This window comes from Haliotis asinina, chromosome 16 (assembly GCF_037392515.1).
Source record: "Haliotis asinina isolate JCU_RB_2024 chromosome 16, JCU_Hal_asi_v2, whole genome shotgun sequence".
Taxonomy (NCBI): domain Eukaryota; kingdom Metazoa; phylum Mollusca; class Gastropoda; order Lepetellida; family Haliotidae; genus Haliotis; species Haliotis asinina.
The window spans coordinates 8,763,317-8,780,957 of record NC_090295.1 but is presented as its reverse complement, the minus strand read 5'-3'; the positions used below and the strand labels follow the sequence as shown (position 1 = coordinate 8,780,957).

Below are 17,641 nucleotides of genomic sequence, written 5' to 3'. Positions count from 1 at the left end.
TTTCAGTGTTGCCTCCTCTGTCATAGTACCCTGATTCTGGTGTACCAATAGTTACTATTAAATATATAAATATACATCACCCGTGTCACCAACGCATTCAGTTACAATAGCTGGATATCCCATTTGTGCTACCACTTTTGTCTTAGATTCTTTTATGACATGAGATGTTTCTTGCTGAGAGACTGTAAAGATGAAACGACAGAATTCCCTTTTTCTCTCTCTTCCATCCCTGTGTGGTCCAGTGGATCCTAATGGCCAGTATCAGGATGTTTGTTAACAAGTCATTGCCATTGCTGATTTTGTTGATGTGTCATGGATGGTCTGAATTGCAGAAAGGGTTTATTTATTGTGTATATAATAAAATCTAGAAAAAGTTATGTTGGTTGTGTTTATTTCAATAGAACTTAGACTTTTCATGTTGTCAGTGAGTTTAGTTTTATGCAGCACTCAGGTATAAGGTGGCGGTCTGTAAACAGTTGAGTATGAGCCAGAAATTCCAGTGATCAACAGCATGAGCATTGATCTGTGCAACTGAGAACTGAAGACCTGTCAACCAAATCAGCTAGCCTGACCACCCAATCCCATTAGTTGCCTCCTATGACAAGCAATGAAGCATAGTCGCCATTTGTGGCAAGCATGGGTTGCTGAAGACCTATTCTACCTCAGATCTTCTTGAGTCTCATGTTAGCGAACGGAGATGTTTCCTTTCAACGTTATCCATCATATTCAGTAACATGGGGAGTTGTAGGACTCCCTTTCCTTTCAATTTCTTCCACAGAACAGTAACTTGTGTCATACTGAACTACTGCTTGCAGTCAGTTTGCATTTAACCTGGAGGGATTTAATAAAACAACAAACAGACAGGTTACTTCAAGAATTTATTCACAGTGGGTACACCTGACTAATAGGAAAACTGATCATTGAATACTCAGAACATTTCAAACTTCACTTTACAATGGTAAAAGAAAAGAAAATATTTGGAACAATGAAAAGAATAATTAGGTTTTTTTGTAGGGCACCAAGCACGCTTTTGTTTGTCTCAATGACATTTTATTCAAAAATATATTGCAAAAATATATTCATCATATTAATACGTAATACAATATCATTGATAAATGGAATTGTAATGCAAATGCAATATAGATATTCTCCCAGCAAAATTAACTATAATTTACAATAGAATATATAGAAAATTCCTACATTATGAAACAAGGTCAGTGTTTTGATTCCATGGTTTCAGTGCTGTTGTAAAACATGGTACAGTGAGGTCAACAGAATGTGCTATTTCTTGAACAGTAGCAAGGTACCTAGAATAGTGTATCATGTATCATTGTTTTGTAGCATCGCATAATGCAGTAGGGAACAGACAAGATGCATTACACATCTGCATTCTGTTTCATGATATGTAGTTGATATGAAGAAGCAACAAAACGGTTTCAAAGATCTGTAAGTCCAGAACCTGCTTACAAACTGGAAATACGTACACCAAAAATATAAGCAACAATTAAAATATACGCATCAAGTCATATGAAGCCTCATGACCCTACCGTTTTGCTTCAGCCATGTGATCCACTGTACCATGTTTTTCCTTGTATCACAGTATTCTCTGGACCATGTTTATGTTTGTATCATGTCATCCACTGTACCATGGTTCAACTTATTTCACAGAATTTCCTGTTCCATGTTTTGCCTATATTTTCCTGTGATTTACTGTACATGTTCACTGAATCCTGTGAAACACTGTACTGTATTGTACTTGAATGTTATCTGTTTCTGTAGGAGGCGATATAAGTAGACTGAAAGGAAACTGGAGGGATTGTACTATGATTTACCTGTCAAGGCCACAAATACTAAGACAAAAAGGTCTAGAAAAAATGAAAAACTAAGAAAAAATAACAGTAAATAGTTGGATGAAGATTTGTTCTGACAGACTAAAGGATGTAGCTCTGCCAAGGAGTTGACTTAGAAGTGCTTGGTTCCTTGCACTGGAGCCTGTGGCAAGTGTAAAGTTGGCACCCTGCAGGAAATTCAGACACTGTATGTGTCAAAGTAAGACAAGGCAAAACATTCTACTGATATTGGATCATAAATTCATCCTGATGGGACAACACTGTTTAAGATGAGGCCTCTTTGACTGGAGACTGAAACATCAATGTTCAGACTATTATATTTATTGAAAATGACAGAAAAAGATGTTTTCATGGATTCACATTCCATTTGTTTGCATTCAACATTTTTTTCAAAATGAAGCACAGTAGACAGCCAATTTCAATTTTGCAAAAGTATGATGGTGTTAATTCTGACTTAAGTAATAAAATAAAGCTGGCCTATGCAGCTTCTCATGAGTAGATTTGGCCATTCTTTTCTCATTAGTTTGTCTACATTTCTTGGGTAAAGTTCTATATTGCTGGTCATAAAAAATGATAGGAAGGACAATTTTGAACTTCCAGACCAAACTATCTAATGAATGAAATCATCTTAGGTACACTATCACAGAATTATGATTGCTAAGCAGAGGTTGAAATATAGGTGATTAGGTATTTTTAAGACAAAAAAGGGTATACATATTATTCACTATTTCTTACGAAGAGTGGAGTGTTAAAATTTTGTTTCCTGTTTCTCATTACTGTACTGTAAAAAGGAAAGTACCCTGGAAATAATATTTTGAAAAATAATTTAACATTTTTGTCAGAAAATTTCCACTGAAAACTGTCACTTAAATTCAACTTAAAACTAGACATAACACCTCTGTGTGAATATGTGGGGTCACCTTGATAGAAGATCATGTTCACAAAAGGAACACTGAACTGTGACAATCCAAATGAAATGAAGGATGCATTGTTTCTATACCCAACTGGGTGGAAATGGCAAAGTCAACCAAGGCAATTCATTATAAAATGAGACAATTCATTACTGTATTATCAGAACTCCTTACTATATTTCTACTATATATAAAATTGAGATTGTGCACTATGAATTTTGAAGTCCAAAAGCTCATTTCACCTTACATGATATAGAGGTAGCCCCAGATCTTCATGAAGCGAGGTATAAGAGCAAGTAAATAATCTGAATTTACTACAATTGTGAACTAGAGTTCTTATATACATTCTTATCAGTAAAGTATTATACACAGCAGATGAAGTAAGCTTCCAAAATGAAATATGACAGGAAAACAAAGCATCGGACCAAGATGAAAATGGCAAGGCTGAACAGAGGTAAATGACAGACAACATGGAACACATGATAACAGCACTCGAAATTAAACATACTGAATGCTATTTGAACACAACACATTAAACTAAACACACCAAAGATATGTTGAATTCACTGACAAAAGAAGCTTGAATTTGGTTCTGGTAAACAAAACTGTTAACCTTCTACCTCCCACCATGAATGTATGTTGATAAGACTAAAGAATATGCCTTTAGAAAGTTTTACAGGTGTCCTTCATTTTCAAAAGGCTTAGAAAAGCAATATATTATATGGAAAATCATCTAAATAATCTAATAATGTTAAGCCAGTACCAAGTGCATATGATTAGCAAAATTAATATATTTCATTTCAGATGAACAGCTTCAGTTAACAACATCTAATTTAAGTGAGAAGGCATGGGAAATTAGCCCCCCTAACACATAGCTAATATTCAGACATATATTAACAAGAACTGTCATGGCATGCTTTCACAAAAATATAATACTTTTCTGGAATCTCAATAGGAAAGATGAACTTGAAAATTTTGATCCCAGTTTATCTGATGTGGAAAGCAAGTTGTCCAGGCTATGAAATCACACAATCAATGTTGCTTTGGTAATTGACACAAATCAAACTCAAATGTTTTCATGCAAATTCCCCAAAGGAATGGACGAGTCGTTTCTCAATACAAATCATCTATCAGGTCAGACATACAAGGAACTATGCAGTTTGCAGATGGATCCAGTTCTTGTCATTCAGTGGTAGAGTATGTCAAAAAAGGAAATTTCAGGTTGTGGGGCCCGAATATAAGAGCATGTTTAGTTAATACAAAGGTATCACATATTTCATGTCACTGAGATCCATTAGATATATTAATGTATTCTCTTGAACCCAGGAACTTCTACACAACCATGACCAAGTGCAGGACCCATTGGTCCCAGTTTCACGAAGCCCACAGTTTGACATCATTAGTTGCATGTACTATGGCCAGTCAGTTGAACATGGCTGTTTGTCTGTGGTAATTCAATATACAGGAGGAAATGAGTCAATATAACAAAAAGCTTTTGATGACAGTTTATACCAGAAGGGAAGTGCTTGTACGTTTAACTGCATTCTTTACTGTCTAAAGTATAGGATCTCCATTCTCTTACAAATACCACTCTAATGACCCACCTACTTTCTGAGTCCTGTTGAAGTAACACAACTGGGAACATACCCATCAAACTGCTCACACATGCAAAAACCACATGTTGAAAATCATTCCAAAGTGACTTTGAGATAGTGATGTCACCTTAAATACAAAGCTATGACAGTGAATTGGTCATGGGTTTTTAATCATAATTGAATGGAGACCTACTTCCCTTGACAACTGAAGATGACCTAACATATTAGTCCCCTTGAATTCCTGGTTACTGTTTGGACGTACAGTGTTAAATCTGATCTGATTCTCATTCAAGACCACTTGATAAGCATTGGCACCTTAGCCTTTCTTCTCAACTTGGGAGGCAAATTTTAATGAAGGTTAAAGTTCCATCCTCACTTCCCAAATCTGAAGGTATTTATCACACAGATTTACACTGCTATTGCAGTTAGTGGTCTGGTGATCATGACTAAATTGTAAAGGAGTGCCAAATGTCTGCAAAAGTCTTCAAAACAATTTGTTTTTTAGTTGGTAGGTGGACAAAACAAGTCACAAATCTGGACTAAATAGGTGTAAAAGCAGACGGACAAATCCTTTCTATTCCATTGTTTTATCGCCACTTCCTTCACAACACTTCAGACCCCGATCTGGTGATAGTTTTTTTTAATCTTCAAAACAATATTTTTTTTGAAGATTTTACTTAAGTTTAAACATTCTCATCTAACTTTGAACAGTCAATGAAAACATGAAATACACCCTTCAACCAATACAAACCAAGACAACTAAATTGTTCTGCAGAGACGTAACTGCTACAGTCCAGCCCAAACTTACTGCATATATTTTCCCACCTAATTCCATTTTGCATGACCTCATTAATTTTTGCATTGCGGGTGGTTCTCCAAAATAGTTAACTGACACTACACAAGTTGTGTTAGAAAAACATCAGCTACACCATAAATGCCTCCAGATGCAACATCAGACAACAGGGATGAAAGCAGTGTCAGCATGTCAGTGTCAGTGTCCTGTCTATCTAGGTGCAAAAATTTTGACCCATCAACCAATAATTGTACAATAAAAAAATTGCAAGAATCAACTACCACTGATTACATAAATGTCTCTACTATATACTATGTACTACAGGTTAAACTGAGAACTGAGAATATGTCATATATATTGCCATATACGTGCATAACTATCATAGCTACTCTAGCTGATGCTGTCTCTACTGACTGTTCTACTCTGTGAGTACAGAACTCGGGTAGTGCCTCACTTCATTCTTTGTTTGCAAAACGTTTTTCCATTGCAGCAAGCTGTAAGCATTGTGATAAGAACATATGCTGGCGGAGCGAGTGATGGGTCAGAATTTTAAAAAGGTATCGAGCCACTATAATTCAAATTCGAACACAAGTTGTGCCAATCTGGTAGTGACCACAGATATACAATCACCAAGGTAACCATATAAAATTAAATAATCAACCAACAGGTAAAAATGCATCTAACATTTCTTAAATAAATTTTCTCACAAAAAACAACAACTATCTCCCAAACATATTCACTCGTCAACTGTAGATCACCCATATGTACAAATCATGATCTGTACCTTGTAATAGGTAGAAACTTCAAAACAACAACTATCATCTATACTGAAGCATTGTACAAAACTGCTGGCACAAGACACACGTGTGTGATTATGTAGTGGTCATCAAGCACACTTCACTCAAGCTATGGAAACATGCCCGTGTTCTAGAAACATTGTCATCAGGTCAAATAACCAGTTTAGAAATGAATTTATATTCTTATTGCCTAAACTGATGATTTGATACAGGTGTCATCTGCATGATGGTAAACAAGGTAGTTTTCAGAAATTTTCTTGCTTAATTTTACCAGTGCTACGCCTTTATTCACACTTGTAGCCTAAGAATTCTTAACTTTGATTGTAACCAATGTGATAAGAAATGTTTAAAAAGCTTGTAATTACGAATGTTTCGTGAATAGCTAGCCTGGATAGACAAATTATTTCCAAGGCCTTTTTACTGACACCATTTGTCCAGCATATTTTGGGTCCTTCCCAGGAGCCCTAATTTGAAATAATGTGAGATCTGAGCAAAATGTACACTTGGCACCATAACATTAGGCTTTGTGGACTGTATCAAAATCAGAATGCAAACCCTGATCTAGCCTTACAAGTTTCATCATGTGTGAAGCCCATTTCTGGTGTCCCTTGCCGTGATATTGCTGGAATATTGCCAAAAAGGACTCAAAACTAATCACTCACTCACTCTAAACCTCACGGCTATCCTTACATCCCCGAGAATAATATCCTTCGATTCCAATAATGTCTGCATGAAAGGTTTGTTTGTTTTCGTAATCACTGTATACACATTCAGTTTTCCCTGTCAGCTACCATGGTTATAAGTTTCAACAATTCACAACTAGTGCCCTGTATTAGTAAACACATTGGTATGAGACCAATAATTTTCAGTTTGAAAAAATTTCACTCCTCTACCCTCACTGCTAGTTAACTGATAACAATGACCAATCACAGTTTTACACTACTTTGAGCAAAATCACTGCTGTAATTTTGTGGGGGACAGCGGAAAAATGTGAACTTCATACCTTTTACTCACACTAACCCTGGCCTTGGATGTAACAAGAGATGCTTTTACCAGGCTACCCCAACAAACTTACCAATAAGGACCAACAAATGTTTATAATACTTGCATTTTACTATGACAGACAAAATCATACTTTACAGGGCTGTCTAGATCACGGCCATGCTTCCATTCTAACACAAAGTATAACACCCCACCTGAGCACTATAGTGACCATTTGCTTATAAATATCATTACCATGGCAAACACTATTGTGCTGATATTTAATGCTCACATGTTAGAAACACATCCATTATATTTATTTCATGAAATGGTAATGTTACAAAAGGATTGCTATCATGTTTTCATCCTAGCTGTCCCATATGTACAAGTTTCTCCGCGGACCATGGTCCCTCCACGTGCTTGTGATATGGAAAATTATCAAGCATTGCATGAAGATACTGACCACAATACAACCAAGCATACATACACACACAGAAATATATAGATACAAATGTCAGTGAACACTCACACTTTCCAACACACACCCTGCACACATGCATTTAACCACTTTAACACACACAAACACTTAGTTCACCTTACCAACTAACAATTTGGTTCCATTATCTGATATCAAAGCAGAGGCACTTGGCAAAATTTACTAAAGGAATACCAAAGTTTCCAGACTGGAATCAAACATGAAACACCCACTAGCCCAAAAGGTGATAACGAATATGGAAATGACTCAAAAGCTGGAATCTCTTCTAGTCTTTGGGATACCTTTAAAATTAGAACTTGGGCTAGCAGGGTTTTGCCAACTTTTATCTCTGTTAGTGCTATAATGGGCCTCTAGTGGTGCACACTAAAGTAATAGTGCTCTTATCAGGCTGCTCTTGAACATAACCATTTTAACCATTTTAGGTTTCAGAAAAGCGTAATGCTACAACAACCTTATGCAAACTGGTCTTGAGATCCTATAAAATTCTTTGATCATATGGAATTTCTTGTTTGCTCCATAATTTTATCACAATCTGTGCAAACTCTTGAAGACTAAACTCAACTCTCATAATAATTTTTCGTGCATTTTAGTGTAATCAAAGGGCATTTTGTCATCTGATCTAACTCGACAAAACATAACAAAGCAAAACGTCATTCATTTTAGATAATTCAAAAAGTTGCATTGTGAACTAATGTTTATCACTCGTCCTGAAAATAGGGTATTATATACACAATTATTCATGGGAGGAATAACATTTTGAAAATCTTAATCAGACATGCCAAAATGATTTGCTTAAATGGAATTCCCACAACCAAATCGTTCAAATTCTATGAAACTTATTTCACTACTGAATGACATCCTCATATCGATATGACTGTGATAAGAACACAGTGGGAATGTCTTAAAAAGTGACTCAGTCTCACCTCAAGCAAACACTAACACTCTCTCTATGCTACAAGATTATTTGTACAAAAACATCACAGCAAACCAGCCTAGGTGTCTTTCTTTTCCTCAGACCTGCAACAAAAAGAGACATAGCTGAGACTACACTCATGTCAAAAAGTTGCGCGAGTGTTTTGATATAGTGACAGTTGGGTTGAATGAATTGTTTGTTGCTTAACATCACACACAACAATATTCAAGCCATATGGTAAAAGACTCTAAATAATAAGGTCAGAACCAGTCAATCCAGTGATCAACAGCATGAGCATTAATCTACACATTTGGAACATGTGTCAACCTAATCAGCAAGTTAGACCACCTGATACTGTTAATCGCCTTTTACGACAAACATAGGTTGTTGAAGAGCTATTCTAACCCAGATCTTCCATGCTTTATATGATGACAGTATACAGACATATCATCCATTTTCTGTAGCTGAACAGAATATTACTGCCAACTTAAAAATATTTGCAGTTAATTAATTTCTCTGAACGTTAAATTTTGCACTGGGCCATATTCAAGCTTCCGTGTGACACCCTGAAATAATCAAACCTGGAAAATCCAGTGACTGATATCATGAGCAAAGTCCTACTCTCTCATCACAATATGAGGCACCATCAACCAAGTCATGAAATCCATATATCACCTCTTTTAACAAGCAAACATACGATTACAGCATGATCTTTACAAAGTAACATGCAGAAGTCACTCAAAGATTTTGAAAGTAACTCTTTCAGTCACCCTACTGCCATTTGTTGGAAGGTTACATTTAACAACACACTGCCAATCCCAGAACTTACGTGTGAGTATTCTGGATTCCATTAACAGCTCGTTTCCGTGGCAATACAAATTTCTTGAGCAAAAAGTAGACAACAGGCCATCCAAGGAAGACAACATGACCAATGTAGTATATTGATGCATAGACCTGCCAAAGACATTTTGATAGTTGTGACAACTATTTTTGAAATGTCAAAATAAATTTCAATAAGAAGTAACAGCCTAAAATACACTCACCCATAGCCATACCGTAAGCATGTCATGCCAAATGTTATGCAATGTTGTTGCTATTTACTTAAAAACCTCCCCCTTTTCATTGACCAGTATTTCATCAATATCACAGCTTCCCCCAGGATAGGTGAATCCTGAGTAAGAGCTGTGTGCCCTCAGCATTACCCTGACCTCTGCTTTGTCACATGATGTATTCTTTAAAAACAATGACATATCTAAAGAGAACAATAATAAACCTCCATGGTTACACTGCATGTAACATTTGAATTTCTCTCTAAGGAAGCAAGCATTCCATGATATTCTATACTTCCTTTTTCATAAGTTTGAGTAATATAAAGCTTCAGTCAACTAAAGTGTGTGGATGCTGAGATCACTTTTCATGTGAAACTGAATGCTTTTACCAGTGAACAATTCCCAGTCAAATGTGTTGTGCCCAAATCTTCAGATCTACAGAAGGTACCAGGTTTGGTTCAGTGTACAACTTCATGAGGTTGCTACCCAGGTTGTAAATGTGGACTTGTCGTAGCAATAAAGTTCTACCAAATCCAAGAAATCAAAGACAGGGACAAAAAATATCCCAAAAATGTACATATGCTTACCTTAGTCCATTTGGGTATAGTGAGAAGGCCAAAGCCAACAAGGGCGTAAGACAGAGAGAAGGTGGTGATGATTTTGCTGATGCCCCACAGAACAATTTTGATGCTTGGCTGTTGCACAAAGTCCTTCAGCTTGGGGATCGCATCAATCAGACTCCCAAGCTGTAACAAAAAGAACACACCTCATACAAAAAACTGGGTTTGCTAAATATGTCAGAAACTAAACATTCAAGTGATGCTGATGAAGACAGTTAATAACTCTTATAGCATGGCATGACACTGCATCACCAAAAGGTCTTTCAAGACATTTATCTAAGTTGGCCAATTCCTGCTGGCACCAATGGCACCATTACCTGATTCTGTGCATTGGTCATGAAGAACTCCAGCATGAAACACATGTAGTAGCCAGTGTGAAGTCCATGCCAGACAGCCAAGTACAGCAGAGTCACACCCTGAGACACAAACTTGTTGCCCAGAAACCTCATCCGCTTGAATATGTATCTGAAACACAAAGGTACTTCTGTAATAGACCGATCCAGTCTGTCAATCAAAGCTGGCGCATGCGTCAATTTCGGCCAATCAGCAGGCCGGGTGTGCATTGTGGATTTGTTAGACTTATTTCCGGGGTCAAACTAAGCCTTCGAAGCGATGTGCTTCAAATTATGCCATTCACACTCACAGTATCTGTTATACATTACTGCGATTTAATGAGCACCTTCAACAAAACCATTTTGGTGAAGACAAACAAAATTAAGGTGGATCAAGCAACGCGATAGGCCTCACGATCAGTTAATTGTTGGCAACATCGTTCTCGAAACCTACACCTGCTCGAAGTTGAGAATTTGCATGAATTTCCACACTTTCGCACATGTGTAAAACCATTACTATTTGGATGACAACAAGTAGCAGTTTTAGGCTTCGCAAGTGTTATAAACATGGATAAATTTTGTAACTACAAAATTGTTTTTGCATAACGCTTTAGTCAACACTGGGCATTAATTTGGTAGACCATAAAGCTGAAACGAGACAGGCGAGAAGGCCGTGACACAATGTAAACAAATCTGACAGCGATCTGATTTCGGTTAAGGAAGACCAAAACGGCACACTTTGTTACATTAAAGAACAATGTGATGGATATGGTTGACTTCGATCTTACATATTCTTAAATTTGTCACTTATTTTATGATGTTGTCAAGTTTCAAAAGCACAATCTGAAGGGCTACTGTGCAGTACACTATCCGTCAATAGCTCAAAATATTTTAGGAGTAATATTTTTAATTCAAAGGGACAGTGTAAGCAGATGCCTATCACGCAATATCCAAAATATGAAAAGCATTGGGTGTCTATAAAACCATGCCTTAAATATTTCGGAATTTCCAAAAAGAGATGTGGATCGAGACGAAAACTATGCCAGAAGAATGGTGACTTTCTAGAATATTGAAGGGAATTAAATAAAATTGTATTTCTTAACTAAGAGAATATTATTTGTCTTTAATTTTTGTTACAACATAAATTTGTTCATGCAGGAGAGGTACATTGGTACACTTTAGGAATATTACAGTCATTAAAATTGACAGCAAGATATCTTTTAAGGATCTTACAACCTTTAGTAAACGTACGTAGAAAGGTAGTAAAATAAATAATAATATAACCAAATATTAACAATAATTCCTGACTGACTGACATATTAGATTCAAGTGGTTTCAAAGCAGAACCAGGCATAATTAGACAACACTATAGATATGTCATGGCAGAGCAATAGCTTGGCACTAACTTAGCAAATGCTACGTTTTGGCCACACCCTGGTCTGGCATTATTCAGTCTTGAAACAGAATAACTTACAAAATCTTAGTTGACTATTCATGTAACTGGAATGAATATTGAAACATACATTTAGTCCAGATTTGATGTAATGCTTCTTAGAAATCACCATCTTTTGAGGAGGTTACCACTGTTTCATCACTGAGCCAAAGTGTTGTTTATTAAGATGGACAAATTGTTCAAGGTTTTTTGGTGCATGGTTATTTGGTAAATTAGCTTCATATTAAATTGCACACTGGTTTGCAGGATGCGAATGCTTTAGGATATTTTCCTAAAGTTACGAGGGTTGGCTGAAAAGTTCTCAGCCTGAGTGTTTTTTCCCCACCAGGTAGAGACAGGTGTTTGCCACCAATGAGGACAATCATTTAGTGAATCATAGACACAAGAACTACAAACGTACTAATAGTTTTATCTCAACTACAGCTCTTTTGGTAAACCTACCCTCTGAAATCATCAGAAATGGACAAAACTGAATACAGGGCAGTCATCAAGTACTTGCAAAAGAAAGGGATGTCCCCAACACAGATACATGCTGACATGGTCTCCACTCTAGGGGATGATGCTCCTTCATTTTCCACAGTAAAGAAGTGGGCTGCAGAATTTAAGCGTGGCAGACAAAGCCTTGATGATGACCCACGCTCAGGAAGGCCTTCAACAGAAACCACTCCAGAAAACATCAAACGAGTGCTCGATATGTTGATGGATGATCGACGATTGACTACTCGACATATTGCTAGTGTAGTGGGCATCTCTCATGAGAGGGTTGAGCATATTATCACCAACGAATTAGGAATGACTAAAGTTTCTGCAAGATGGGTGCCAAAGCTCTTGACAGCAGAACAGAAACGTGTCAGGTTCCAGACGTCCCTTGACAATTTGCGTCGCTTTGAAGCAGATCCCGATGATTTTGTGGCACGATTTGTAACCATGAATGAGACCTGGATACATCACTTTCAACAAGAAACAAAACTACAGTCAAAACAGTGGAAGCATCCTGATTCACCAGCTCCGAAGAAAGCCAAGTCTGTTCCTTCAGCTGGAAAGGTGATGGCATCAGTCGTTTGGGATTCCAGGGGTATTCTGCTCATTGATTATCTTGAAAAAGGTCAAACTATCAACAGCAGATACTATGCTGATCTACTGAACCAGTTGCGAGAAGCAATCAAAGCCAAACGACGAGGGATGATCACTAAAGGTGTCCTCTTCCACCAAGACAATGCGCCTGTTCACAAATCGGTGGTGGCCATGTCAACAATCTGCGATTGTGGCTTTGAACTCATTGACCATCCTCCTTATTCACCTGATTTGGCTCCTTCTGACTTCCACCTGTTCCCCAAAATGAAAAAGGAACTCGCCGGTCGCCATTTTGCAAATAATGATGACGTCATTTCCGCTGTGACTGATTTTTTTAGGGTAGCTGAAGAAGATTTCTTCCTGAATTGCCAGATAGATTAATCATTTCGAAAGAAAATATGCTTCCTACACTCAGCCACTGGCCGAGACGATTTTTCATCGGGCATGTAACTCATTTTCACTCGCTAATTACAGTCTGTCAGCTATGATGTATTAAAAATAAAATATGTGTAACTTTCCGCTTTAAATATCATCCACACACGACGAATACAAAAGTACCACAAGCAGAAGTCATCAACGCCATTCTTACGTTTTGACGGCGGTGACGCCATTGTTATTAGTCAGAGGTTGCCCCCCCTATCGTCAAGAAACGAAGTGGGCGGGGCTTATCAACCCAGAATGGATCATTCTATTATTGTATTCAATGATAGTATCTACGGAAGGCTTATCTTAACCAATCAGAACCTATTTTGAGGAATTTCTCATTAGTGAATAAATTTGGCGATAAACATGTTGCTTTTTCCAACTTGCAAATGCTACCCAGTATTTGATGCCTATAAACTTTAATTAGAACATACTTTGGTTGCACTGGATGCTTGCCAATCTGAGTGAGTGAATGAGTTTAGTTTTACGCTGCTTTTAGAGCAATATTCCAAGAATATCACAGAGGGGGTGGGGTGGGTCACTGGGTGTGTGTGTGGAGGAGACACACCAGAAATGAGCTTCCCACACTGTACCCATATGGGGAATCAAACTCAGGTCTTCAGTGTGACCAGCAAATACTTTAACCACTACGCTACCCGAAACTGAAAACCAACGTAAAAACACAGTTGATGTCTCAACATTGTTAAATACAAGTGATACCAGTACAGTCAAATACTAGTGATTCAAACAGTAATAAATTCAACTTATCAATGCATTCGGGACATAGATATGTCTATGATGAAAGAAAAAAAGGTTGGGACCCACAGGTACTTTCAGTTACGCATAATATTCAAGAGGCCTGCATTTGAATGGAATTTGACTGTAATTTTCTGCAGCACTCCCCTAACATGACCATTCATAGCTGTGGGACACTAGTTTGTGACATGATATTTGTCCAGAGAAGCAGGTTAACCTGAGGACTTACTTGGACATCCACATGTTAGTGTTGATATTGAAGGACTGTATCACATGGTGGAATGTGACAGCACTCTCCAGCTTGCTCAGATTAACATTGGTACATCCGTCCCACTTGGCAATCCCATTTTCATCTTTCCCATTGTAGCTCAAACCAGATATTATAATGCTGCCTTCCTGAAAACATAAAAACATCTTGAAATACATCATGAAAACAATTCAGTGTACGTTGTGTTCAACACAGTTTGTCTCTATTCTTACAAACAGAATAAAGGGTTGTGAACTGCAACATATTCTTGGCAACACTAAAGCAATCCTTCCATATTATAAACTGAATCATTATCAAATGTTGAATTAGGAGATAAACATCATGTGTTGGCCAATTTCTGGGTGTTATTGAGTATTTGAAGCACAGGAATGCATTTGGAACCGACGGTCTCAGCTGGACGTTTTAAATGAAATATTCCCGTGCTTCAAATACTCAATAACACCCGGAAATTGGCCAACACATGATGTTTATCGTCACTGTAAACAAAAGAGTAAACCAAAGGGTTTTCCTGTCTGCACTCATTTGCATCAAGTACTGCTACAGCAGTGAAGTGTCATCAGCTGGCTGTTTCAGCTGGTTCCCATGGTAGCGTCTGGAGTTGCTCATTTGTGACGTCATTCTAACTTTACGTCACAATATGATTTGAATGACGTCACCACTGATGATGACACAACAAAACAATTGTTTGTGATGCTTCTACTTGTCAATACGCAGTGAACAGTCTTGCACTTTAATACCATTTGTACATGTTTTTCAACCAATTTTTATGGATATACAACTTCTTTAAATTAACATGACTTTTAAATTGGTCAAAACTCTCTATCCTTTGCTTGGTTAAGGTCAGGAAAATTACTGCCCCATGTGATACATTCTCAAGTTAGCACATCTTTTCTTTGAAACATGAAGTTGGGGACCAAAATCCAGTACATCATAATGCAGGGACATGTATCAGTATATACATCATGTTCAGCTTATTGTTGAAGTTTATTGTGAAATACAGGAAATATTACTTACAGCTAATAACCATGAACCAACATACTTCATGAGAACAAGCTTCCCCCATATCAAAACATAGGCACATCTGGCGAGAAAATTAACATTCTGAAACAGAAAGCCAGGAAAGATGATAATACCACTCAAATATTCACAGATATATGTACAGAAAACACAATTAATTCAACAAAAATCACTAATGCATAATGATAATGATAATACCACTCACATATTTGCAATATATGAATAGAAAACACAATCAATTCAACATAAAATCACTAATATCAAGAGTGCCAAGCAATGCTGAGCATGCTTTCTTTCATGCCAACTTTGCACACTTATCATTCTTGATATCTCCAGGGTATACGTTCCGATATATCTCCACTATACCATGGACGCATCTATCTATGTACAGATAATTTTATTACCTCCCTTTGTTGGCTCTACATTCTCAAAATAGCCTATCAGCTATGCCGCCATTATAACCGAGGCTGCCAGTGTCAACAAGCACAGTGTCGGGAAATCATACAAATAAATTATAAGGTCCGAAACTTCAAAAAAGTATATGCATGAACTCCTACCTCTTTCAGAGTTCCTCTGCATGAATTGTGTTGCCATGTTTAAGTTGTGTTACTAATTTAAGAAGCAAAAGTGAGTTGTGATTGGTACCTACAACTTCCCAGCATAGACACTTCACTGGATAAACAGTCAGCCAAGGGAGATAATAAAATTATTGGGCTGAGCCGTAGATGCATCAAGGGTATAGTGGAGATTTAATGGCATATTATCTCTATCTATCAGCTATTCAGTATGGCCTTATGATAATTTCTTTACCAAGGTGACTGATAATATTTTGCTGTTTGGTTTGTTGTTTTACGCTGCACTCAACAATATTCCAGCTATATGATGGTCGTCAGTAAATAATTGAGTACACATCAGACAATCCAGTGATCAACATAATGAGAATGGATCTACACAACTGGGATATGATAACATGTGTCAACCAAATCAGCAAGTCAGACAATCCAATCTTGCTAGTTGTCCTTAAAAACAAGCATGGGTTACTGGAGACCAATTCTAACTCGGATCTTTATTGGTAACTAATAATGACAACACTCAAACACATCAGGAAATAACAAGCCAGTGTATCACAGTATCCACAAATCGATGGAAAATTGCTGCAGCGACATAAACCAACATGTATTTGTTCATTCATTTCAAGAGATCTGTTTAATTTCATAATTTTGCAAACATGAAACATTTATTTGGATATGAGAAAAAGAAGTTGTGGAAACAAGAAGAACTTACCTCAAAGTCTAGAGATAATAAATAATCATCTGGTACTAGCAGATTGCCAGTCTGAAAAATAACTATATACACCAGGCCTAGTAGCAGTCTCTTTACTCCAGGGTACACGCTGAAACAGAAATGGATACACGCTGAAAAAGCATAATGGGGTGCATGTCTTCACTCAACAGCAACTTTTCATATATGGCTGTTTTCAAGCTGGCAAACAGAGATTCAATAACGTTTTGTTTAACCGGTACTTATTAATGGGATAATGATTGAGAAGGTGGTTACTATCGCCTGTGCGAAACTGACATGAACTTCCTTATCCTCACCGTTAGATACTTTACCCAAACCTTGGGACTATGGGTACTGCTTTCATGCGCATCACATTCAAGATTGCAAAAAGCTGAAATACTCCTACATACAAAGGTGGCAGATAATAATGTGTTAGTGGTTTTATGTGTAGATCGGCAACAGAAAGGTGGGAAAGATGGCTTGGAGAATAAATTCTTAAAGATTGCAAAGGATGTGATAACTGTCAGCTACATATTAACACAAGAGGGAGGACACTACTCCTATCCACCTGTGCAAGTCATCATGATGGTAATTTCAAAGGTTGGGGTATGTATACTATAGTTTTAATATATGTGTCAATTGTTAATTTCTGTTGTTTAATTAAACTGTAATGGTAACTGATCTACAGAGGCAAAAACATGCTTGAGACAAAAATCATATCACTTAAATTATATCGTAGAGACCTTGAGGTCAGACATGTTCAGTTCTACTAAATACCCGTCATTGATGCCAGACACAGAGAAGTATCATTTTTGACAGATCACAAGTAAAGTTACAACGGACTGCAGTGATGTCTACATTCAACAGCAAGAAAGACATCCTATACTGTGCCACACCAGCCGATCAACAATACCTTGTCATACATTAGAGAAAACAGACACTGTGTAGAACTACCTTCTAATCAGCTTCACTACAAAATCCAAACTAGTGCACATCTGGGTATTATTATCTTAACATATCAAGCAGGATTGA

General features: G+C 37.2%; 1 protein-coding gene across 1 annotated transcript in view; it reads right to left on the bottom strand.

The window, feature by feature from the left end:
- Nucleotides 1-5,190: 5,190 nt before the first annotated feature.
- LOC137268158 (lysophospholipid acyltransferase 5-like) overlaps nucleotides 5,191-17,641 on the bottom strand; it is a 34,969-nt gene continuing 22,518 nt past the window's right edge. Inside the window, exons 7-13 of the mRNA XM_067802686.1 lie at nucleotides 16,613-16,721; nucleotides 15,326-15,412; nucleotides 14,273-14,439; nucleotides 10,323-10,470; nucleotides 9,973-10,131; nucleotides 9,166-9,290; nucleotides 5,191-8,440 (exon numbers count right to left, since the gene is read on the bottom strand). Coding sequence (XP_067658787.1) covers nucleotides 8,416-8,440; nucleotides 9,166-9,290; nucleotides 9,973-10,131; nucleotides 10,323-10,470; nucleotides 14,273-14,439; nucleotides 15,326-15,412; nucleotides 16,613-16,721 — 820 coding nt within the window. The 3' untranslated portion in view covers nucleotides 5,191-8,415. The remainder of the gene's footprint in view (nucleotides 8,441-9,165; nucleotides 9,291-9,972; nucleotides 10,132-10,322; nucleotides 10,471-14,272; nucleotides 14,440-15,325; nucleotides 15,413-16,612; nucleotides 16,722-17,641) is intronic.